Source organism: Anser brachyrhynchus (assembly GCF_964034855.1).
Source record: "Anser brachyrhynchus genome assembly, chromosome: 8".
Lineage (NCBI taxonomy): Eukaryota > Metazoa > Chordata > Aves > Anseriformes > Anatidae > Anser > Anser brachyrhynchus.
The window spans coordinates 2940277-2965497 of NC_137702.1; the positions used below are offsets into that span (position 1 = coordinate 2940277).

Genomic DNA, 25221 nt, shown 5'->3' on the forward strand with positions numbered 1-25221 from the left:
TTATTATTATTACTACAACAACAGAAGTTGTAAATGGGAAAGACGTTATTGATTCAACTAATGCGCTGAAAGCAGGATTGCTCTTTACTGTGCATTTGTTAGCCTTTGGGCCAGTCTGCTTCTTAACAGCCTGACACGATAAGACTTCCAACGCTGCTGCGCGAGATTATTACACAGCCTGGCATTCCCCTCTAGGAAGCTTTTCCTCGACTGTCTTCCCCTCTGCCGAAGATGTACGGCCTCTTGCCGTTCCCTCCAACTCCTCTCCTCCTCAGCAGCGCAGGCAGAGCGTGCATTTGTAAACTGTCCTGCTTCCCTCTCACCCTGAGCTCTCTTCAGCCACAGCCTAACAAAGGCCCAGAGCTCCAAGTTTATCTTCCTTAAATCCGTCCCCGCAGGCTCCCGATCATTTTTACTGTTCTTCTGCGACCTTTAATTAGTTAATGCCTTCCTCACGGAAAGGTAAGCAGACAGGAGAGCATCAGTGAGACCAGATTATGCCAAATGTATCCCCCCGCTCCGTGACAGCTTTTAGTGATGCAGCATAGAACTGCATTTTTGGTTCTTAAATGGGAAAGCAAAGTACAACTTTATGTGTAATTTCCCCTCCACTGTTACCCACAGGAACCACTTGACAGTTTTGCATTATTTTTGCTAGAGCTACATTAACTTGAGCTTCACTAAACAGAAGTCTTCTATTTTCTAGTTCTCACTGACATTCACAATTCCCCTCATTTTGACATCTAAATTCCATAAATATGTTGTTTACTCCCTCTTCTGGGCTATTAATGAAAAATACTAAGTAAGATCCAATCTGAACGTCCTCACATACACATGCAGCATATAAAAACACCGTGCCAATTATTAGTGTGATTTAACAGTGCAGAGGTTACTAATTCAGACAAATGATGTATGCGGCTTCTGCTGTTGTTGTTTTGTTTGTTTGTTTTTCCTGAGAACAAGTGAAACCACAAATAATCTCATTTTGGCTTTTCAGAATATTCAATTAACACCTGAAGATGCACACCCCAACTCTGACGTGTATACATGATTTAGTTCTGCCTGACATCTGGCTATTAGTCACTTTTTTCTGAGAAAAGGAAAGAAGGTATTTTAATGTGTACACGTTGTCTATCCAAATAAGCATCACATTTGTGTCTTCTGTGCCTGAATGGCACTTAGAATGGGTTAACATTTGGTTTACATCACAACAATAGAATTTGTCTTTATTACACATAAACAGAGTATTCGCACCTTAATTTTTTTTTAGATGTGGGATTACATTCACTCTTAGAGGACCTGGTATTAATAAAGAAGGCACGTGCAGTTAATGTTTTCACACCTTTTATTTTTCAAGCAGTGTTAATACATAGTTTAAATATTGCATTTGTTAAAACACGAAACTATTTATGTACATTTCTTTGCAATTTGAGAACACACACCATCAAAATCATTTGTACAGTAATAACATATCAAAAAAAAATTCGCACCCCAAAATTTTAAACATCCAGACCCCATTTGCTTTGATCTAAAAGCTGCGCTAGTAGGAAAGAAGCCTCAACATTATAATAGCTGAAACAGGAAACAAACACCACTCCTTTCTAATAATTGTTTTTAGCTGCTTTGATTGGTTGCAGTTAATTTAATAGTATAACCTTTAAAAATTGTGGGGCAAGGTAATACTTTATCTTCACTCCTCAAATTAAGGTTCCAAAGCTGGCTTAATGAGAAACCATTATAAAATCATACTGCTAAATAGTATCTTAACTCACAATTCAGCCTATATAATTATATCAGTATTGCAACTGGCAATTACTTCTGATGTATCAAACTTACATCCTGGGCAGCGCAGTGGAAGAGAGGTATGTTTTAATTACCATATTAACTATTATTTGGGCTTAGGAAGTGAAACAGGTTAGAGTTCTACACTTACAACAAGAATTACTCAAATTTTGCTTACAAACAGAAATAAGATGGTCTCAAAACCCACAGATATGTGCCCATGACATAAAACCAACACGTATTTGACAGCCTCTGCTCAGGATTTGTCCCGGACCGAAACAACCCTAGGATCACATTCAGGCTTACGGCCAGCCCAGCTTTTTCAGAGGGCGAGACCAGGACGCAGGCACATTTCAGCACACCTGCCTCTAAACAATGCCATCTATCTTCACTAGCACGATGCGACATTACACTCATCCAACTAGTAGTGAACAAAAATAATTAGTAAGTACATTTATAAATGACATTTTAAAGACTATTAACATATAAAACATTATCATCTTTATGAAAATAGACCAATTTCAGCACAGCTAGCCTTTCTGGAAGAGGAGGACACTATTATTTTTTTTTAAAAAAGGCAAGTGTTCTCCTGGACAGCTGCCAATAATCTAGTGTAAAATGTCCTTAAAGCAAGACAAACTCCTCTGTACTAAATCTTTTTAATCTTTTCTTTTCATCCTCAGAGAAAAGGTCATTTTCCTCACGGAGTGGACTGGAAGCAAAGTCATAGTCTCTAGAATGACCCTTTACAAAAGTAAACAAGGGGTATTTCTCCTTAGATGAAGATTTCAGCATCTACAATGTAGAACACATACCAGATAAAATGTTAAACTGGATTTGAAGAAATACAGTGAGCAGCAATATTGATCTGATTATGACTATAAAATGAAAAATGCATTAAAACAAAAATATTAAAACAAAAGCATTGCACAATCTAAACACCTCCTCCTCCTTTGAAAGAAACATCTACTTCTATTTCTTCTCCTTCAGACAGTGAATAGCTCCATTTACAATTTTATGCCTAACCCTGCAACTTCTTCGTACAGATCACCTCCACATACAGAATGCAGATTGCTTCAGTGCAGCTCGAGATCTTGTAAGAAGATTAAAATATATTTATTACAAGACAGTTAATGCCCATAACACTCTCTTCAGACACGGGTACGAATTGTGGAGCACCTAAACTCAAGAGATATTTTTGTTGTAGAACCACTAGGTACAATAGTCAACACTTTGACTAAAAGCATAAACATGCACACCTAAATAAGCCAAACAAGAGCACATTGTTAAAAATACACTGACAATGGTAACAGGCTGTGGTAACTAGGGCACCAAAAATCTACATTTATAAATAAGAGAACTGAGCATATAGGATGAGGGTAGTAGGAAACGATAAAAACTTAAAACAACCACCACCACACCAGCTACGTTTAGTAGCAGATACTAATCCTCCAAATACCGACAGTCATTTCCACTTTTCAGGCAGTTTTAGACAACTGTTCACTCATTTTATTCATCTCTTTATTTCTTACCTGCTTTGAAAAAACATCTCAGTGGACAGTGATGCAGTGACATGCAGAACTACACTAGCCTACAGGTATCCGCTGTGTGGAACTAAAATCTCTAAACATTGTTTTAAGGAGAAACACTTAATGTAAAGCAGAAAAAAAATCTTTAAAGAGTAGGAACTATTTTTAAAGAGACGATCAGAAGGCTGGAAAGAAAAAAAAACACCACACAGATTCCTTGATTTTTACTGTGGTCTGAAATTTTCCCCTTTACCCTAGTCTACTTTAACTGCATTTGGTTATTTTGATGTGAAACCTGGGAAAAGGGAAAAGAGATGCAGAAAAGACATACACATAGCAAAAAGCAAAAGCAAAGAATAATAACAAGTATTTGTGGAAGAAAGGAAAAATGCTTGTCTGGAAAGAAAGCATTTGTGAGTCTTGCAAGACTAGATAGCTGGATGCAAAGCCTCTCATTCCTAGGGGCTGAATACAAGCTGGGCTAGGAAGAACCAAAATCTGGAGCCATATGAAGGCTGTTTGCAGGTCTGTGAAGTGGACGGCTGGACTCACACCAGCTCCTAACTGCAAATCTGCAACAGAAAACTTACCCAAATACTGCGTCTCGGGAAGCCACACATTCATGGAGAGCACCTTTAAAGATGGTCCCTCCAGATGAGGACAGCAACACTGCTGCTGTCTGTTGAACTTCCCCGAAGCGCCCTTCCTACAGTGCCAGGAACATCGCTCTCCAGTTACCCAGGGAGGCGATGAACTCCTAAATACATCAACTAGCCCGACAAGCAGGAGCTGAGTGGTCACTGCAATGATTACCAAGCTACATCTCACTCAGTGATCACAGGTAATAAATACCTGATTTTACCTACTAAGTTCCATTTATTCTATAAAAGTAAATTGTCCAAAACTATGTACTTTATGACTTTGAGAAGGCACCAAAGAGGGCGTTTTGCAAAGTCCAGCTTTTTAAGAGTACTTCACACGCAGCAGTTTTGAAGCTCCATGGATGAGATTGGTTCATATCAGTGCAAAAATTAAGAATACAGATCTATGACATTTATATTACAGCTGAAATGACCTTAGGCAAAGCCAGTGAACAAACTCCAGAAACGTGGTTTCTGCTCCTAGTTTTGCCGGGGATATCCTATGTAATACTAAGTGACCAAGTGTTGGACCCTGGGCCATAACTTAGTATAATAATTCTCTAATAAAGAACACCATTGGACAGATCTGTTTCACTTGCAAGTTCTTTAGGTAACACTGTGATGATTTCTACAGCTTATTTAATAAAACATCAATATTTTTAGGATTTCAGTGTTAGACAGGACTGACACTGTTGCCACTGCAATAATTCATTTTTGCACTGAGCTGCATCCAAGTTCAATACTCAGTCAGTTCAGTTCTTCAGAGAACTTTCCATTTCTGCTAAGAACCCGGGCTACAAACAGCAAAGCGCAGTTCGGCCCAAGTGGATTATTCATTTGCAGCCGTGGATTTTGGTAAGGGAACAATTCACTGCACTAAGGCAAGGCTGGTATCAGGTAATGCAGTAAAGCAGCAGCAGAGGCTGCAGCCAGGGAGAGGCAGAGCCTTCCTTCCCAGGTGCTGTGCAGGACCGGAGCTTCTTGCTGACCTCCTGGACGTGCCACGTGGAGCCGAGAAGCCAGGCAGGAGTGGCCATGCCTTCTGGGTATTCATGCTGGAAGTAAATCTATTGACTACTTAATTCCAAATATTATTAAACAGCTTAACAACAGCTACCTAACCAGCAACTACAGATGTAATTTGGATGGATTTTCACCATTCACTCAATTTGGGCCCTTGATTTCAAATTTCTCTATCACTGAATAAATGCCTCATCAGGTTTATCCTCACATAATAAAAGCAAAATCTTTCCTCCCACCTCTTATAGCACACAAAAGCAGCAGCAATCTGAATTTGTTAGTCTGGCCTACACAGGGCATAGCGAAAGTACGCTGTGCTAGTAGTTTGAGAGTTACAGCACTCAAATTGCAAACAAAGGAAAAATAATGGAAGAGAAGGAAAAAACAAAGGATGTGAAGGAAGGACTGAAAGATCATAGGATGTTTTTCACACGGTATTTGTATCCAAACTTCCCTCTGCTATGAAACTTGCTGTGTCTGAAATACGTTGATACAAGATAATGTCATCAATATGAAAGAACTTCTATCCAAAGTGCTAGGAGAGCAGCTGCAAGACTTCAGTCAGACCTGGCTATTTTCACAGCAGATGATTAGGGGAAGAAACGCACTTCATCCCAAGCTCAAAAGAAAAGTGGAAAAAAAAAAAAAACAAAAACCTTCCAACGCAGGTGATTTTGTAATTAAGTTTTTACCTGTCTGTATAAGAACTGAAAAAAACAACTTCGAAATCAGCCAAAATCTACAAAATCTTATACCAAGTACTAAGTTTAAAATGCTGTTTCAGCTATAATACTAACATTGCCTAACAGGACATTCAAAATGTTGTACAAACATTAATTCTTGCATACTTATGGTAAGTACTATGGTTTGAATATTAGTATCACAAATATCTTCACTGCCACTGAATCCTTTCAAAGACCTTCTTTAAAATCACAAAGCATGGTTATTGGCTACCACAGTTAATATAACATATTAATAAATCTGTCCTTCAAATATTCATATGCTGGCATAATCAAGAAAAAAAAAAGTCAATTACATTTGGACCTAGGTAAACCTATACCTGTATTTTTCAAGTGGAAGGACATGATCAGACAGATTTACTGGGTGATACCCGCTCCGTTAACTTCCAAACATTGTTACCAAATCATAAGCACGCTGCTTTACATTGAAACGCAATCAGAAAGAGCACTTATGCTAACAAGAAATAATATACAATTTTGGCTTGATCAAATACTTTCATTAAAAAAAAAAAAATCTTCCCAAGGGATTTATTGCCTTTTAAAAATTCCTCATCAGGTACCGGGTAATTCCAGCACCTCGGCAGGGTGGCTGCAGAAATATTTTCACTTCAATAGTGCCACCTCGTGGAGCTGCCATGTGCCATCCTGGCTGCCCGGCTCCGGCTTTGTTTTGAGCCCATCACTTTGCTCCGTTAGCGACAGCCTCACAACATGCAGCTCAAGTTCCGCCCAGGTTTTAGGTATTGGTAAAAACAGATGAAATTAAAAACAATCTGGATTTCTCACGTTTATAAATTCAGCAATAAATATCAAGAAAAGAGTTACTGGTATTTAGTAAAGCTGCGCTGATCCTCTGCCCATGCTGTTCTGGCTGAGGAATCGATTTTGCAACTTCGACACCTACCTTGGTTATTTCTTCAGAAGCCTTCTCAAAGTCCTGCACAGTTCTACAATAAAATCCTATCGTACAGCTCGGATCCATTTTTTTGAATGACATCTTTTTGGGAGACGGACAGTGGAACGACTGCAATTTGCAAGATTAAAAAACAGGAAATGGATTAAGGTTGAGAACGGTACAGAGCAACGCATTTACTTTTTCCTTTTTCTTTAACCGACAGCTTTAACACCCAACCCGCCCTATCACTTGTATTAAACCCCAGCACATGCTCCTGAAGTTGTTTCTTCCAACCCCCACCCAAAGAGGTTCGTGGAATATGACTCTCCGCATGTGTACAGCCTCTCGCTGTTTGTGCTGCGTTCACCAAACTTGCACGTAGCACCACGTTAGTTTGAAATCTGTCAGGTCCGCCGCTCCAAGCAGCCCTGTATGAATATTCCCAAGGCAGAGGAGGTGAATGCTCTTCTGCAAATTGAATTTGTAACAGCTTTTGCACTATCTTACAATTACTGCTTTACTACCACCGCCCAGTGCCCCTTTCCCTCCCCCAGCCTCTATAAAAGAGGCATAATGGAATAAACCAACCTCATCTATTTGCCTTTAGTGAATGAAATGGGTTAAAAAACATACACACAAAAGGAAGAATGTATTACAAAAGCCCACAAGTATGGAAAAACAACAGCATGCCCTGCTTTACAAATATTTTTCTCCCTAATGTGGAATCTCGTTCCATGACGAATTACGCTCTGACAGTGCTGTGAACTGACACTAGCAGCAGCCGTGGTACAAAAGGGAAAAAAAAAACAAAAACAAAACAGAACACTCTTCCCTCCACTTCTCATTCACAGCTCCTGAGAGAAAAGGTAACAAACGTGCCGTTCACCCTCATTATGGAATGTGCTCGTTTGTTACAGGGACCGTAGTTTTGGTGAAGCTCCTCGTCTGCAATTATTGCCTAGGTTGAAGCCACCACCTGCGAGGCAGTCCTGGAGGTTCTGCGGCCAGCAGGCAGGGCCAGCCGCTCCGCCAGCCCGTTACACCACGAGCGCTGCTCCTACAGCTGCTCAGCACCACAAACAAACGCTAACACACCGGGGTCGGCACCGCTCCGCGACGGAGAGATGCCCCCCGTACTAAAATGCAGGTTTTATTTTTCCTGAACTTCCCACGGCGCTCCATATTCCCCGCTGACTGCTCCGTGCTGGCTCCTTCCCCGTCTCAGCGCGTGCGGCGTGCCCGCAGCTCCTGGCACAGCGCGGGGCCAGGGCAGCTCGCTGCCACAGCCCCAGCACCACCACCTTTCCTCTGCTGCCATCCGATTTGAGTACAGCAACAGCAGCTGCCGGCAGCTAACATCGAGCAGTCTTTAGGCTAGAACCCATTTGATCTTTAATTCTTTCTTTTTTTTTTTTTTTGGCTCATCAGAAAAGTCAATGTGCAGAAGACGACAGCACTTGTTCCCTACCCGGAGAGTATCTGGCAGTGCAGGAGTTTCACATGTTGAAGGGTATTTCTATCTGCTTATGATTACAAACCTGAGAGGTATTTGCATTAAACCTCTGCTAAAAAAATCTAAGCAAAGATTAGAAATAATATTTATACAAGACTGATTTTTATCATTTGTTGTTTTTTTTTTTTTTTCCTAATTCTGTTCAGATTTTCTATGCAGAAGTTGCGGGTTGAATATTCATTCCTGGGTCATCAAATGCACAAACTGAATTCTGCCCTACAGTCACATTTCAACAACAACGTTCCCACTGCACTTCTGCTGTACCGTTCAGGGCAGTGCTCTTAATGCTACACCAATCACTGTACAACAAAAGAAGTGGAGAGGCTTTTTTTTTTTTTTCCACTCCTCCAAACAAATGGATTCTGGAAGCCAATACAGAGTGGATTGATTTCCAACTTATTCTGGACAATTTGTCAATTTTGAAAATACTCCCCACAGATAAATCTAACAAGCAACTATCCACACTAAGAAAGCAATTTCTGTTTACTTTTGACATTTCTGGACAAAGATATAATACTATTAAATGCACCAAGCATTAAATTGCAATATATTTTCTGTCTGCAGAAAAGCATTAGGATGCGATCAAGCCAAGCTGGCAGCTTGTGTACCTTCAAAATACATTTTAAAACCTTATTATTTGGAAATTCATATTAATGCCAGCCTGCAGCATAATCTGGAGGATTAGTCATGGGAACAGAAGCCAAAGAGACGTGTACTTTTTGCAGCTTGGCCACTGAGCTCCGGTGTGACCTTAAGGAAGTCACTTCAGCTCTACATCTCCGTGCTCTTCCCACCTTTTGTCTGGCTTACCCAATTAAACTGTAAAATCTTCAGAAGGCACCGTATTTTACAACGGTTATTAGCATAAAGAGGCAAAGATCTTGGTTATAATCTCTGGCTGCTGCCACAATGCAGTAGCAAAATAAGTAGAGAACTGGGACTCTCAGCAACCCTTCTTCCAAATACCTCAACGGGGTAAATTCAACGGTATCTCTGAAAAGAATGAAAGTTTCTGCCTAGGATTATTTTTCATTTTGCTGAATCTAAAACAGCAATTATGTTCCCTATTTATTTATTTATTTTTTTTAATTTAGAACCTTCTAATTTCCTAGAGAACATTAAGATTTCCACATTATACGTCACACCAATTAAAGCACGTTGTTAAGCATAAATACTGAAATCTATGTTAGTATTTGCTTCTAGTTAGCCCCAGGATTTAACATTAGCCCTGTATAAGCCCTTTGATATACGTAATCTCTTTTCCTAGATACTTTTTGATGGTATCTTGATTAAGGTGTTGTGATCAACTTCAAAATATTACCTCCTTGAAAGTGGTATGTTAACAGTTCTTTCTTTTCATGATAGTGCTAGACAGGAACGCTGATGTTCTCTCCATTGTTCTCTCAGTTTAAGTTAACTCTTAGCTGCTATACAAAACAGAAGCCATGATGACGTAGAATTTGATTACATACCGTTTGACTTCCCTTCTAAGCATAACTACTCAATTTAAGATCACCTACCCAGTTCTTGAGCCGTGACTTCCGCTCTTTACAGGACTTTACTGCAAACTTTCAAGAATCCTACATTAAGAAACTAGTATTTCAGGGGGGTGGACATAAATACATATTCCTCTTCCTTATTGAAATGCAATATGTTTTTTTTCTGAAGCTCTGTTTCCACGTTTAGGGGTACTTAACTTCACAGAACGCTGGCATGAGGAATCACTACTAATAACCAACTCTGCTCCAGCACAGTTGACGCTGTCCTAAGCAGTGGATGTTTTCACACTTCACGAAGAGCTGCTCTGAGGTGCCTGGAAGTTCATGCAGAACTTGTCCACACCAATATCAAAAAGGAGAGTTTGTATGGATGGCACTGAGTGCTTTTACTGCAAGCACCATGGCTACTGAGCACTTCCGTCTGCAACTGATAATGTTTTCCCATGGTGCTTGTAAATAGAGTCCTTTAATAACCTCTGTTAAGCTCTATCTATTTTCAATGCAAATTATTTGGGAAGAAGTTAAAGAAAAGGGAAAACACTACTGTAAATAAATAAATGATAAAAAAGCATGATTTTTAACAAGTAAGCATAGCCTGAAAGGACACATCCATTACACCTTGATGCACCCAGAGAAAGTCATGGCCTAGAGAATGGGAAAGTAAGAACACACCCAGCAACTATGTTTTCAGACCTGTCAGTTTCTTGGAAACAACTACTCTATAAAAATAGCTTGAGTAAAAATAATAATAAAACTTGTTAAAAGAAACAGTTGAGAAGAGTTGAGTATTGTTCATCTAGTCAATTACAAACCTCACTGCTCGGCCTTAGTAATTTCACTTGTAAGAAGCTATAAAAGTGACCTGCAAAGTGGTGAGAAGCAAAAATTACATTTTAAATAACCACCTACTCCAGTATAGAAATATTAAGAATTCCTGGATAAACCTATATGAACTCCGGTTCCAAACTGACTACAGGCACCTACTGTTGAACACTTCAGTAATTCTCTCAATAATGTCCATTGCAACTTGAAGTTACAATAAATTATAAAAACATGACCAAAAAGATAAACTAACCCAATACAAATCCAACTAAATCACACTTAAGATCTCCAAATATTGTCTATTTTCTATTTTCTCTGATGGAAAAATACGTAAGGAAACTGGTATCTAGTTTTGAGATTTTCCAATCATTGAAAAGAAACAGACAAAGGTTAATCACATAAAAATTAAAAGCTCATGTTGAATTTTTAACCTCTGGTCATTTTTGTTGATTATAGGCCTATAAAGAAGGGCAGAACTTTGATAAATAACATGTAACTGTAAAACCATAAAGATGCAGCTAGCTAGAACATCTCTAAATAATTAGTGTTTGATTCATATGGGAAGAAAACAGTGCCAGGTCTATATCCATACTACCTCAAGAGGGAAATCCTTTATGCTGACATCTACAAAAGATTGGCAGTAATGAGGATCCATGTAAATCAAACTGTCATCTACAAGGACAAAACAGAAGACAAGTAATTCAAAAAACACCTTATTATTACACTGCTTACAATCCAATTTCTATGCAGAAAAGCTGAAAAAAACGCCAGCAAGTAACTGCTTGCCAGGCTGATATTCATTGACTGAAGCATAGGTTTTTGCAGGACAGATTAACTTTTGCATAATCAAATATGCTTGTATAAGCAGAATTTTTATAAAGTGATGAGACTGTCATTTAATTTTTGGTGATAAAATTACTTTTACAAACACACAATTATATTCTGGAGTTTGCATATGAAAAATGCATTGTGCTGCTTCATCCTGACAGGAAGAATATATTGCTTGTCATTTAGGCATCAACTAACACCACTTAAACTAGTAAAAAGTAAATATGTAAATAAGAACTGCCAGACAGTAACGGCAAAGGCTCCTGAAGTTTGGTGAAATGGATAAATTATGCCTTGTTTATGCAACAAGGGAAATTAAATGTACATTTTACAGAATCCAATTATTGTATGAGGTAAATGACAAATGACTGGACTTTGGTAGACATGATGAATTAATAAGGTACTCATTTTGCTATTTTAATCATGCTATTTCCCACTGGCCCTATATTAACATCCTAACTCCTAAAGCAAAATATTGAAGAGACATAACATTAAAACACTAACCTTGAAATCCAGCAAAGTAATATGACTGCTTGGGTTTGCCACCAATGATACCAACACAATACTCAAGGCTTAAAATTCCCTACAAGCAAAACATTAAATAATTAGAACAGCGTTAAACAGAAAAAAAAAATGTTAAACTAAATTCAAATCTGCTCTTACTTTACTGTTTTTAGGCAAATTATTTTCCCCTTTTTTTCCTTTAAAAACAAACAAACAAAACAAAACAAAAACCAGTTGACTTCCAGATTTTCTGGGACTTGACTCAATTTTATAAGCTTACAGCTGATCAAAGTGAAAGCCTGCTACCAGACATTCCAGAGAAACGGAGAAATTCTCCTTTTTCCTGAGATGCTCGTACATTGAGAGAATTGGCAGTATTATTTTGGGGAAGGAGACAGAACACAATGTCATAAAAGTTGAGCGCAGGTTGCATAGTTAAAAGATATCAAAATATTCAGATTTTCAGAGTTTATATACTTTTACATTCCAGGGCCTTGGAGGCTCTCCTCTTTTTGCATTCAAATGTCGAAGTCTGTCTGGAGCAGGGTATGAACTTTTACATCCACAGGGAGAAATGCTGTCGACGCAATAGGAACTAGAAAATACAGCTCTAAAAACAGCAACCCAAAGAACGAGATAAGAGAGAGAGAGAGAACAGAAAAGCCCATCAACGTTATGATGTTCTGACCATGAAGACAGGGAATTGGAGCCGTCAGTAGCTTGCCTCTTTGAGAAAGATGCATCACAAATACACCTATGGGGATGTAAAGAGAGGTGGGATGAAATCCCAGAATCATTTTTATCTGGGGGTGCAGAGGAAGGAATGCACTCTCCTGGCCGTTGCAACTAGGAGCTACTAAGGACTAAGCTACTAAGGTTGGGGGAGCCACAGGCTACACTCACACGAGTGCTGCCAGCGTATTTCTGCTCCTTCACATTGTAAAGAGTTGGGAACTGCAATACGTGTCTGTGCTATCATACAAACCGAGCAGACGTATCGTTATTTAACGAAACAGCAACTTTACAGCTACACCTTCTCGTGCTGGGGAGGAGGATCTACCTGCAGGCACACCGCTTTGCCAAGTAAGAACATTTCAGTAGTGTAAATGACTGAAATTCCTCTGTTACCCACAAGCTCTGGATGCAGTCACAGACAACGAACACCAAAGAAAAGCTCTTGAGGTTTCTGCGGAGGCTGTTCAGGACGTTACTGCCCCCGGCTCTGCCTGCAATGCCCTCTCCCTGCACGTCCAGCCTCAGCCGCCCTGCTCAGCGCAGGACTTCAACACCCTGGAGGCCCTTGGGGGAAGTGGCATGGCTGAGGAACGGGCGCTTTTGCTTCTCCTGCTCCTTCCTCAGGAGGAGGCGTTGACCTTGCCTTGCCTTCTTAGAGTGAAATAATACAATCACCCAGAGAAGCAAAAGGCTTCTCGTTAAGACAGCCCCAATGCCAAAGAAACACTCAAAAACATACCTCTGCCACCAACTGAAACCAAACGTACTCATACCCTGTGCCTCATTTTAAAAAAGGTATCACGAGAAAACAAAAACAAAACCTGCAATAGAAAAATATTCTGAAAATAGTTTTAGGAAAATACATCAGCTGTTAAAGCAGCATTATTAATGTTATTGCTTACAGTAAAGGTTCTGGTGAAAACTATAAGAATGGAGAGATGCCACCATTATGTGTTTGGTTTGTTTATTTATTTTTAATTAAGGGAAATTAAAAAAAAAAAAAAAGGATAATCACCTCCCATTTGAGGTAGAACTGACACTTCCCAGGCACTTGCCATTAAGACTTGCTTTCCTGGTTGTGTCACCACCTGGGAGTTCCTCATTTCCCTGGTTTATTACAATAAGTACCCACAAAGGAACGAAAGCAGGCACGGAGGTCCTTCCCCCTTCCCTCCAACATATTTCTACTGCTCTTCCTTTCACGAGGCTCTGTTTCTTCACAGGACTTATTAGGATATTTGTGAGCGTTCAGTCCTGGCTTAACAAAGCTCTCCATGAGTTATCCTACCAGCTGCAGAGGGAGCTGAATTTTGCCAACACTGAGTAGTTCTGAAAGCTGAGCCCGACTGTTCCAATAAAACAAGCCCAAGACCATTAAATACTCCGAAAACTGAGCAGCCTTTAAACATCAGCAAACCACAGGGGTTCCTGGTGGCACTAGACAAATCTTGGATCCACAGCTTGGATGCTGGCCCAAACTGGGACAGCAATCCAGAAGACAATCACTTGAGCTAAAATGAAATCTTCATCAGCTGGCGGTCATATCCACATCCTCTCCTCTAAGAGATCAGCCATTACACTTATAACCAGTACTTTATCGTTGTTCAAACAGGGAACATTTCTCTAAGCAAAATGATTGATATTTCCTGTTCTAATAAGGCCAAGGCTTCTTGTTGAGATATTTTTTCCCTACTTAGACAATAAAGTAATAATAATATAATAATAAAATAATGTAACATAACAAAAACCGTTGTACCTAAGACGCTAGCAGGTCAGCTTCACTGTGGTTTATACAGGTTAAGAGAATATGCTTATTTAAAACATGACTGAGAGGACTTTTTTAGAAAATGTTCTTTGATGGCTTAACATTACAGAAGGTCTAGGCGGATGAGAGGCAAAGGCTGAAACGGCTCAGGAGGACACATTCTCTGCCAGTGAAACAGGAAGAGAGCAAAGCTATTTAGAGTAATGAATAACTGTTTCATCTATGGAAATTCCCTTGTAAAACTGAATTATAAAATATTTATCAATTTTCATCCATAAATATAAAATCCTTTGTAAAAATTACCTCTTCTACTACATGGTAAAATCTGCATTTTTAACTTTAAGCCAGACCCCGAGAAATTCAGTCACTGCTCAGCAAACAGCCAAGACGGAGAGCGGAGTGACTGATACACGCAATTGAAAGCCCTCTTATCACAGTCTCCATCACGAGCAAGGGCAAGAGGCAGCCCCGGCCCTGGTATCTGAGCAGCAGCAGTCACCTGGGTAAGGCCAGCTGTGCAAAGCAAACTGGGATGATGTGACTGTGCTTTGAAACCCGGTGCCATGAAAATATATTTCACTCCGGCAAAAGGAGTGCTTTTGGCAGCTAAATTGAAGAAAGCAGGGTAGAACTGGTCACTGCCACCCATCAATCATAAAAGGCAGCATTAAAGAACCAGAGCCACTTTTCTTTAGCTGAGGAAGCCTTAGGAAAGTTGCGAAAGCAACTGTTTGTTAGCTCACATGCGAAGGCACCATGTATTTTCCTGGATGTGACCGACTCAAAAGGCTCTTTTGTAGTTTACACTCTAAGTACACAGTAAGGTTGTTGTAGATCATGTGTACAACCACAGGGGCTGATTGTAACTGGTCAGAACTAACCACAAAAGAATTTAAACTTTTCAAAGAAAAAAAAAATCTAAAAATATAAGGAAAAAAAATCATGAAAGAAAGGCTATTTAAGAGTTCATCACTTAAATGAAAGGCTTCATCCCTCTGTCTCCCCGTACCATTAAAAACAAACGCATTTTCCTGAAATTCTGTAGAGGTGAAACAGTCACAAAGATAGATGACATAAAGAAAAGACTGACTCTCAGATTTTGCAGGACAAGAAGGTGATCCGAGACAGCCAGCACAGCTTCACCAAAGACAAACCATGCCTGACCAATGTGGTGGCCTTCTATGGGGTGACTGCGTCAGTTGACAAGGGAAGACCGACCGATGGCATCTACCTGGAGTCCTGTGAGGCCTTGGACACGGTCCCACACGACATCCTGGTCTCCAAATTGGAGAGAGATGGGTTCAGTGGGTGGGCTGTTCAGTGGATCGGGAATTGGCTTGAAGGCCTCACTCAGAGAGCGGTGGTCAATGGCTCCGTGTCCAGGTGGAGGTGACGAGCGGTGTCCCTCAGGGGTCTGGGACCAGTGCTGTTGAATATCTCTATCAACAACACAGACAGTGGGATCGAATGCGCCCTCAGCAAGTTGGCAGATGGCACCAAGCTGAGTGGGGCAGTCGATACACAGGAGGAAGGGATGCCATCCAAAGGGACCTGGACAAGCTGGAGAAGTTGGCCCATGTGAACTCAGTGAGGTTCAAGAAGTCCAAGCGCAGGGTGCTGGGGCAATCCCAGACATGAGGACAGATTGGGAGAAGAACTCCCTGAGAGCAGCCCCATGGAGAGAGACTTGGGGATCTGGTGGAGTAAAAGCTTGACATGAGCCAGCATCATCCTGGGCTGTATCAAAAGAGGAGTGGCCAGCAGGGGAGGGAGGTGATTGCCCTCCTCTGCTCTGCCCTCAGGAGGCCTCACTTGGAGCACTCCGTCCAAATCTGCGGCCCCCAGCACAAGAAGGGTATGGGGCTGTTAGAGCAGAGGAGGGCCATGAGGATGCTCAGAGGGCTGGAGCACCTCTCCTACGAAGAGAGACAAAGAGCTGGGGCTGTTCAGCCTGGAAAAGAGAAGGCTCTGGGATGACCTCTTTGCAGCTTTTCAGTACTTAACGGGGGCTTATAAAAACAGACAGAGAGCAACTTTTTACTCAGGCAGATGGTAGGGCAAGGGTGAATGGTTTTAAACTGAAAGAGGGGAGATTTAGATGAGATGTTAGGAGGGAATTCTTCACTCGGAGGGTGGCGAGGCACTGGAACAGGTTGCCCAGAGAGGCTGTGGATGCCCCATCCCTGGAGGTGTTCAAGACCAGGTTGGATGGGGCCTTGACAAACCTGATCTGGTGGGTGGCATCCTGCACGTGGCAGGGGGGTGGACCAGACGCAGGAGATTTTTAAGGTCTCTTCCAACCCAAGTCACTCTGTGACTTTATACATACCACTAAAGCGTGCAATTTTAAAAATTAGAATAGAATTTAAAGACAGTATTTCCTACGATAAACGGCATCATGGAAAAAGATTAAGCAGCAGGGCTAAGAGAACCCTCTCTCACTAGGGCAAATAATCTCGTGCTGAAGGCGCAGGAGATGGTCCACTGTGTTACAGCCCACCTTCAAGTGGAGCCTCCACCAAAAAAAAAGAGGACAGCATAAACCTTTCTTCTGAAGTTTTACTCTTTTTTTTTTCCCCAGTTCATTTTTATTTGTGGTGACTGCTTGCTGCTTCTGCATCACTGTCCTTAGAAGCATTCATCCTACTGTCCACATAGCGAAACAATAGTGGAAGTTATGACTAACGGTGTCAAAAAATGCTACCCTCTCTCATAAGGGGAAGAAAATGAAAAAGGTAAGAACGGACAAGAAACAACCTTAAGCCATTTGACATTTCAGAAAATAAGAAAATAGATTAAGGTGTTTGGTATATTTATATTTTAAAACGCTGACTGATACTTATAGCACAACTCTGGCAGCATATGTAGCTAAATTACCATTTATAATTTGAGCCACTACATTAATGTCTTTTCAGGTAGCTACTTCAGGAGCAGAACAGTTTTCACTGCTTTACCAAGGGACATCATGTGCTCTGCAATTATGTCTGATCTTGTAATAGGGAAATTTAAAATCTGTAAAGTCAAACTTTACAACCTTCAACTGTAAAATCACCACCACACATTTAATAGGTAGAAGATTACCATCGTCAAGTCTCTTTTCATATCACCTAGTGCTACGATTTGAAAAATGATTGAACTCTCATTTCATACCTTTACAAACTCTAAGTAGTCCATGTTTGTTCTCTCTCCACCGAGTCTCACAGGAACTAATATAATTACAGCTTTTGTGTCTGTTTTCTCAGAATCCGTACAAGAACACTGTCTGTCAATAACGTCTGAACTGTAGACTGGAAAGAAACACAAAAATATTCATATTTAAGACACATCCGCTAGTTTTTACAAAGACACACCTTCAAAATGACACCACTAAGTCTGACAAACTATTTGTAGTCCTTTGAAAACACTGCTGTCTTCCTGAAATATAACTCCTGAGCGACTCTGATAAAAGATAGTGTTATGCTTCCTTATTTTCAGCAATATCTTATAATAATCAACTGCTGCTGAGGTAGCACACATTGCCAGGAAAATGCAGCAGGAGTAGGTTAAGGAGAGAGCCAATAAATATTTATTCACAATTTCTTCTAAAAGGAGTAATTTAAAACTTGAAAGCCTACAACTAACAGAAACATAAACACATTAAAGGAAAAAAAGACAATAACTGGTTTTAATATTTATGTTCACTGTCTGAAGTTAATACAAAGCAGTCCTTGAAAAAACTTAAATGTAGTATTACTGCGTATTCCCTCCAAATTAAAAGGGATATGAAAATCATCACCAGGACAAAGAAATGAAAAATAAATAGAATTTTCTAAGTTTCCATTGTCATTGTAAGTCAGGTGAAGCTGGTTTGAGGCATATGATTAAACAGTGTCTCTTTAAAACTAGTCTGATTGATTACACACACATACTTTTCCTTCCTGTCCTATCAAGATCGGTTACGATATAACTAAAATTTCTGGCAGCTAAACATGGCTACTAAAAGTAATGTACTGTGCTGGATTTGAAAGACTGTAGTCATTACTGTAAAGTTTCACCACATGTTTATTTTATCTTGTCATCACTTCCTGCTCCCGAACATCCACGGCTCTAAGCTCCTCTGCCTGCTACTGATTATTTAAAATGCCACGCTGCAGCAGAGGAAAGGTTACCACACGCCCTGGGTCGCTATCCTGCTCGCATCTCTGAACTCAAAGCAAAAATGACTTCTTACTATTCTAAGAGACTGGTGCAGATTTTTTTTTTTAACAGTGTATATATACTTTTTTGTTTGTTTGTTTGTTTTAAGAAACCTGTGATGTAAAAGAGAAGATAAAATGTAACTAACAAATCTATTCCAACTGAAATTAAGTATTTTTATATTGCTTGGGGTAGTTATTTTTAGGAAGATACGGAAGCTGTTACTAGCTTATTACTTAAGCAACATTGAAACAGAATACAGAAAAGAGTAACTAATTTAAATCCTCAGACTCCTCAATTAAAAAGTTATTACGGGCAGAATGTAAGAAGAAGTTTTCTTTCTGGATTCTGAATTTCATTATCTTAATAAGAAACCAAACAAGCAACCTGTAAGGCTTTCAAGTCGTGATGCCCAATTCTCAAACAAAAGAACAAACACCTGCCTCTACCAAGAACCCCTTTGTCTACATAATCTCAATTTGGTGGATCCATTTTTGCATTTATTTTTTTTTCTTTATAGTTCCATTGTTGAGTGCTTACTGAAAGGCATAAAGAGCATCTAAAATGTTTGCAAAAATCTACATAGTCACAACATTTACCTGTACAATCCTGAGCAACATAGACTGTTACTCCTCGTAGCTCAGGGTCTCTGGCTTCTTCAACAGCTTTTCTAAGTACAAACACAAAACTTATCATCTCTGATTTTAGAGAAATTCACATTAAATAAACACATATTATTTCATTTTTAGAAACAGGTTGTTTTTAATTGTTCTGCTTTTTATTTATTTTTTTAAATTCAAAACACCTTCCATTTCAGATCAATACAGATGGAGGGTGATTTTTAAAAACAAACAAAACCACACAAACAATAACACTGGATACCCAGATCCAGTACATATGGCAGTAGTTTTTTTCCCAAACAAAGGTAACAGTGCCTGGCCGTTTAGAAGAAACAATGAAAAAACACACACACATTAAAAAAAAACAAACAACCACACACACATTGACTTACAATGAAATTCATATTCATCTACCTAATTTCTTTCAGTTTATAGCAATTTTTTTATGTATCAGTATAATAAAGGCTAAATTTGCTGACAAAATTATTATTTTCAACTTGATAAATCTCTAGTTGACCTCAGTTTGTATAACTAGCCACAAATTAGCACCCCATGTCTATTGAAATAAATGCTAGCACATAAAAGGCTATAGGGTTTCACCAAAACTTTCAAAGACATAATTGCAGTATTAGACTATCCTCAAAAGAATAAGAGTAATGGACCTAAAAACTAAAGAGAAAATGTATGTCGATAGTCTGAAGCATGATCATCAATCAAGGACAACATTTGTAAAGAAATTAAACTGTTCAAAATAGAAGATTAGCCTTTGACTTCCAATACATGCTTGCATTAAATGGTCACTATCCCTTTATTTCACAATATATTTTGAGGAATCGTTTAACACAGCCATTCTCAAGTTATGAGAGTGCTATACATTGTTAGTACTGCTGTAAGGGGAAAGGAGATCTAGGAACGGAAAGCTCTGTGGTGTTTAAAATCACCGGTGGGTTTACGTTAAATGGAACGCTGGGCCAAATTTTTTCCCCGCTGTCTATTCGGTAAACAGGCTACTGAAATTTAAAGCAAGCAAAAAGAATTCTGACAGTTTCTGTTATCAGGAAAAAAAATAGAAGAAAACGCATAGGTAATGCTAACCTGCCACATCACTCTGTGCATTTGCATGTATGCTCACATACATCAGAGCATTTCACGATTTGTTTCACTTCGGACGAGTATGTTTGGATGCTAATTATCAAACTGTTCCCTCTACATATACATAGATTAACAGAGGAACTTTCACTTCTGATGCTTAAATGACTTCTTAGTCATTCAGTTTATAGGTAAACTGGAATCTGCTAAGAACGTAAGTATATATGACTATAAAAAACCCCAAATCAGTAATATTCAAAGAAATGGTATATAAAGGCACACAGTATGGAGAAATTTGACTTTCGACTTTTTTTTTAAACCACACTGAATGTCACAGACCCTTTACTTTTACTGTGATACAATTATAATATTAATAGTCCCGTACATTTACAGTTTCACAAGAATTTGATATGTGCAAAGAAATGCTGAAAACATCAATTTTAGCTCTGACATTTCATTACACTATCAGTACATTACAGCCCCCAGGTTACAGTATAAAAAAAAAAAATCTATAATGTTATGCATGTTCCAAGGTTGAAAGAGTGGTTAGTTTTTAGAACATTTCATTAAATGCAGCTCTACTTAAAAGCCCAGGTTTGGGAGAGACCTTGGGACTCTTACTGCACAACGTACAGGAAAACAGGAATGTTGTTTTTTTCCTGAAATACGACTGAACGGTGGCTCAGAGTTTAATTCCTGTACCTACTGCTATTTCCATTCCCGTCTCTGAAAAAACTCTAGAACTGCTGCTAATATGGACATTTTACAAAGCCAATAATGAACAGCTAGATGCTCAATTAAGCTCAAGTAATCTCATGACACGTTGAAATGCTTCTCCTGTAATGGGCAAGGCACGATAACAACAAAGAATAAAGATACTTTTACCTTAAAATGTGTGCAACAACAGCAGGCCCGTACCAATCTCCAGCGATTTTTCCAGACTTCTTTCCATATTCTATTAGCTGATGTAAGCCAAAAGCTGCCAGCGGAGAGTCGCCAAACCAAGAAATTATTTTTCTATGATAAACTTCATTTCTCATTTCATTGTCGCCACAGTTTCTCCTTAGTGTTCCCCGATGATGGTTTGACAGGATCTTGGGTTCTCTTTCTGCTGTAAGCGATGCTTCGAATGATGCTGTCAGCTTTTTAACTGTATGGGCCGTCCAGGATTCAGAATCTGAATTCTCAATGTCCAACGCATCTGGCCAGACCCAGGCTGCAGCAGGAAATGTTAAGATGCAGATTAGGCTTACTGTTAACTTTTGGTATAATCAGCAAAGCACACCCCCCTCTCCCCCCAGGTTCCTCAGACCGATAATATGGACTTTATATACCAAGATGCAAATGTCACTGCTAAAACGTAAACAAAGGACTAAACCGCAACATAATTTGCTTTTATTTTCTGCTGTATGACAGGAGAAAAAAAATACAACTAACAGTAACTTTTATTAGCTATTTATGCTATCTGGTATAGTAGGTTACTCAGTTAATATATAAAAGACGTACCTGATCACAAGGCACAGAACAGAACAACCTTGCATATTAAAAATACAAAAGTTAGCTATTAAGTACCATTTAGTTTTACTCAAGTCAATCAAGAAGCTTCAAAGCCTGGTTTTTATTGTTCTGGTCTGTCAGTTATTAAAAAAAGACAAAAGTGGGGAATTCCTCATTTAAAACAAACGCTGCTTGCTGGCACAAAGCAGAGCAGCAGAAAAATGCAAAGATTCCTTTAGTTAATACATTTGTCAATTCTTAGATTTACCTAGCTTCCAAGACAAACTTTTTTAACTGTTATTCAGCACGGTACCTACAGCATGCATTTCCAGCAAGAGGTCTCTCTTACAATGCATCCTACATGCCTCGTTCCTATTAATAGCATAATGGTGGTTCAGCACATCTAGAGAACAGCAAGGCTTCACTTGTCAGATGACTCAAAGTCTCTCCCACAGGTCTATTTGCAACACGGAGCATGTGAGGAAGTCTCTGAAACACAGTGAACTTACTGCTAGGCCAGAAAATATTCCGAAGGCCTGCAGGGAGCACCCCAGAGTGCAGAGGGGAAGGCTGCCACAGCCAAGCGAGGAACAACCCCTAAGGACAAGGTGCTCCATGTAACAGCATCAGGGCCCTTGCTACTCCTGTCCTGTGAGCTTCAAATTTAAGCCTGTCTTGAGCACAGGCACTTCAAAGTAAACTTACCAGTGCCTTAATATTTAAAATAAAAACTTATTTACAACATCACTCAGCGATATCTGGAACCTTCCACGCAGCAGTGAACTGTGAGTATTCCAGCTGGTAACTGCAGGCAAGTTTTGCTTTGTAACAGAAACAATACCATTAAACTATAATGAAAACATCTCTGGGAAAAGAGTAAGCAGCAATGAAAAACTTCATGTAAACACTTAAATCTGTTTAAAAAGCTACCCAAACCTCATAAAAAGCTTTCCAAAAGATAATTCACCAGCTGTCAGAAGACTACGTAATGAGAAAAGTAGTCCGGAAAGACCATACATACTCCAATTTTCTACATATTTGGATTGCCACAGAAATACCAGCACTCTGGAATCACCAGATCACTTCCCAAATGAGGATTCATGGGAGACAGTGAAAGAAATTCTTTGTAACCGTAGATTTTACAGATATGAATCTGGGGCTTTTTTATTTTGGGTTACTTCAGAATGAGCCGTTACATCCTCCTACTCACAGGTAAACTTCTGATCTTTTTCTTTTTTTTTTTTTTTAATATACGTATAACAGAAGTTTTATTTAAGGGATTTGTGTTCTCTCAGCAGAAGATTTTCATATGTTTTGATATTTGCAGTCAGTTGGAAAGAATAATGAACGTTTTATGACTTAGGTACCTACAGCAACAGGAGCATTCAGTAAGCCAGTTTGACAGTTCAGTGATGACACTGCCAAGAAGGAAGACTTGGTGATGCAGCTGTCTTGGGACTACGCTCACAGCTTATGTCATATTTGCACATTAAGCACAAAGTATTTTCAAAACAGGCTTCCAGAACTATCTGCTACTAAAACATTCCTAAGGATTCACCAAATGGTTTAGTAAACAATACATCGTATTCTAACTAACGTGTCTGGGTGGCTTCAAGCCCAGAGCTTGGATCATTTTGACAACAGTGGTGACAGAGGGTAAGACTGATTCTTTCAAAGGGGCAATGTGGTTGATTATGAAAGAGATTGAGGAAAGGAGGATGAAAGACAAGGTGGTTAACCATAAGAACCAAAAATACCTCTACAGAGGACATGGCACAGCTTAGAAGAACGGGGATGGCATGCATGCTAAACCTTTGAAAGCAGAAAGTGTTCCGAGCATCTTAAAGCTACTTCCTTCAAACGGCTGTGACTGAAAGAGTAATTTCAGATAGACAATAAAAAAAAAGGAAAGTTCCTTTGTAAGTACACAGGGAAAGGGAAAAAATGAACTAGTGAAAATTTCAACACAGAATGATGCATTAAAGTCATTCTATTAACTCAAAATATTAATACTGGGATAAATTGAATAGTGTACAACTTAAAAACTGATAAAAGAACATCGCTTTTGTTATAGCCCACAGCTATGGGCTGTGGAACTCATTTCGACATTCAGAGTTGAAGAAACGAGCAAGATTCAGGAGAATTGGACATTTACATGGCTCACAGCAATACGTAGATATTAGATCACAATTTTTTGAGGTATTTGACTTCACAATTAGCTTCTGTGGAGTTTCCAGTGTCTTTCTTTGACACAACCGCGTATTCCTTTTTTCAAAAATGGAAGAGTAGATCAGCTGGATCACTGCTCTGTCACAATACAATCCCAGTATTAATGTAAGGAAGCCCAGAACCAAAACCAGCTGGAACTTTAGATTCTGGCCATATAAAGATTGTCACACACTCGACAAAACACCCATGCCTATCACACCAAATATACAGCTCCTCCCTTGTAACTTACCTCTACCAAGAAAATGAAGCATAAGACCTTGAGCCAACAACATTTGACCAGTTCTCAGTGTGCAACCCCAACCACAGTCCGTTGTTAATGCAGACCCCTTTATTTGAGGAAATTCTTCTCTGTAGGTCAGCCATATTCTAGAAATGAAATCTTTACGAAACTCATCAACATTTCCTGAAATCTCCGTATTGATTTTGTCAAAATCGGATCCATCTGTAGAGAGTTCGCCAGATTCTGTAAGGCGAAGCACAATTTAAGTTATAACTTGGTATGGGATTTCTGTTACTGGAATGAAAATATACAAATATTCTATCAGAAAGATAGGGCAAACTTGCAAAAATTAATAATTGCTTCAAATACAAGAAGGGAAAATTGCAGGGGCAAAGATATTAGAAACGTTCCAGCTGAAAACTGTCAATGCAATTGCTGAATTGCAGGTAAACAACTGCTTAATTCACCTATAGGTAAATGGTATAATAGAGGCATTCAATAAGAAAAGAAAATAAAAGATTCTTAGAAAACTGCATACCAAAACGATAACAAAGGTGCTGGTGTGTGACTCTTCTTACAGGTATTGTCACTATTTCATTCATGTATTTTTAGAAAATCTCAGTTTGATGGGTAAATTACAGGACTGATATTTACAGAAAGAACAAGACTTTACTGTAAAATCTGAATAAAGCAGGTTAGGATGGATTGTATTAGTGGTGGCGTTCCACATATTTAAATAAGAATTTTCTAAGCTTTTCACATCTACATTCTGAATTCAGTAATTGTTAATGAAGGTCTTTCTAGAGGATTAAAAATATATCCATAGAGTTCTTGCCGAATAAGATTGCAATGAGTTAAGTGCTACGTACGTACCATCAGATTTGAAGTGGTAACATTTTCCCAGCAGAAAAACCGGAGAGTTTCTACTGAAGTAAGTTTTTGTTTTCAACACCCAACCTAAAATAAATGCAAAACAAATACAAAGCTGTGACTGTAGCATTTCAAAAAGGCATTTCTAATAGCATCTGATTAAGCCAAAGGTAACCCCTTAAAGGGCAATATAGGGAAAATGTAGTAAAAGTGGGTTTTACTTTCATAAGTAACAAAAAGGTTAATA

At 39.2% G+C, this 25221-nt stretch overlaps 1 protein-coding gene across 4 annotated transcripts in view; it reads right to left on the reverse strand.

The window, feature by feature from the left end:
* Nucleotides 1–1327: 1327 nt before the first annotated feature.
* Nucleotides 1328–25221, reverse strand: part of ATG4C (autophagy related 4C cysteine peptidase) — a 28237-nt gene continuing 4343 nt past the window's right edge. For all 4 annotated transcript variants that reach the window (XM_080603124.1, XM_080603123.1, XM_080603125.1 and 1 more), the window contains 9 exons: nt 24978–25061; nt 24114–24347; nt 21044–21374; nt 19049–19119; nt 17424–17560; nt 11774–11852; nt 11037–11113; nt 6617–6736; nt 1328–2577 (listed from right to left, as the gene is read on the reverse strand). In XM_080603124.1, coding sequence (XP_080459250.1) covers nt 2407–2577; nt 6617–6736; nt 11037–11113; nt 11774–11852; nt 17424–17560; nt 19049–19119; nt 21044–21374; nt 24114–24347; nt 24978–25061 — 1304 coding nt within the window. In that variant the 3' untranslated portion in view covers nt 1328–2406. The remainder of the gene's footprint in view (nt 2578–6616; nt 6737–11036; nt 11114–11773; nt 11853–17423; nt 17561–19048; nt 19120–21043; nt 21375–24113; nt 24348–24977; nt 25062–25221) is intronic.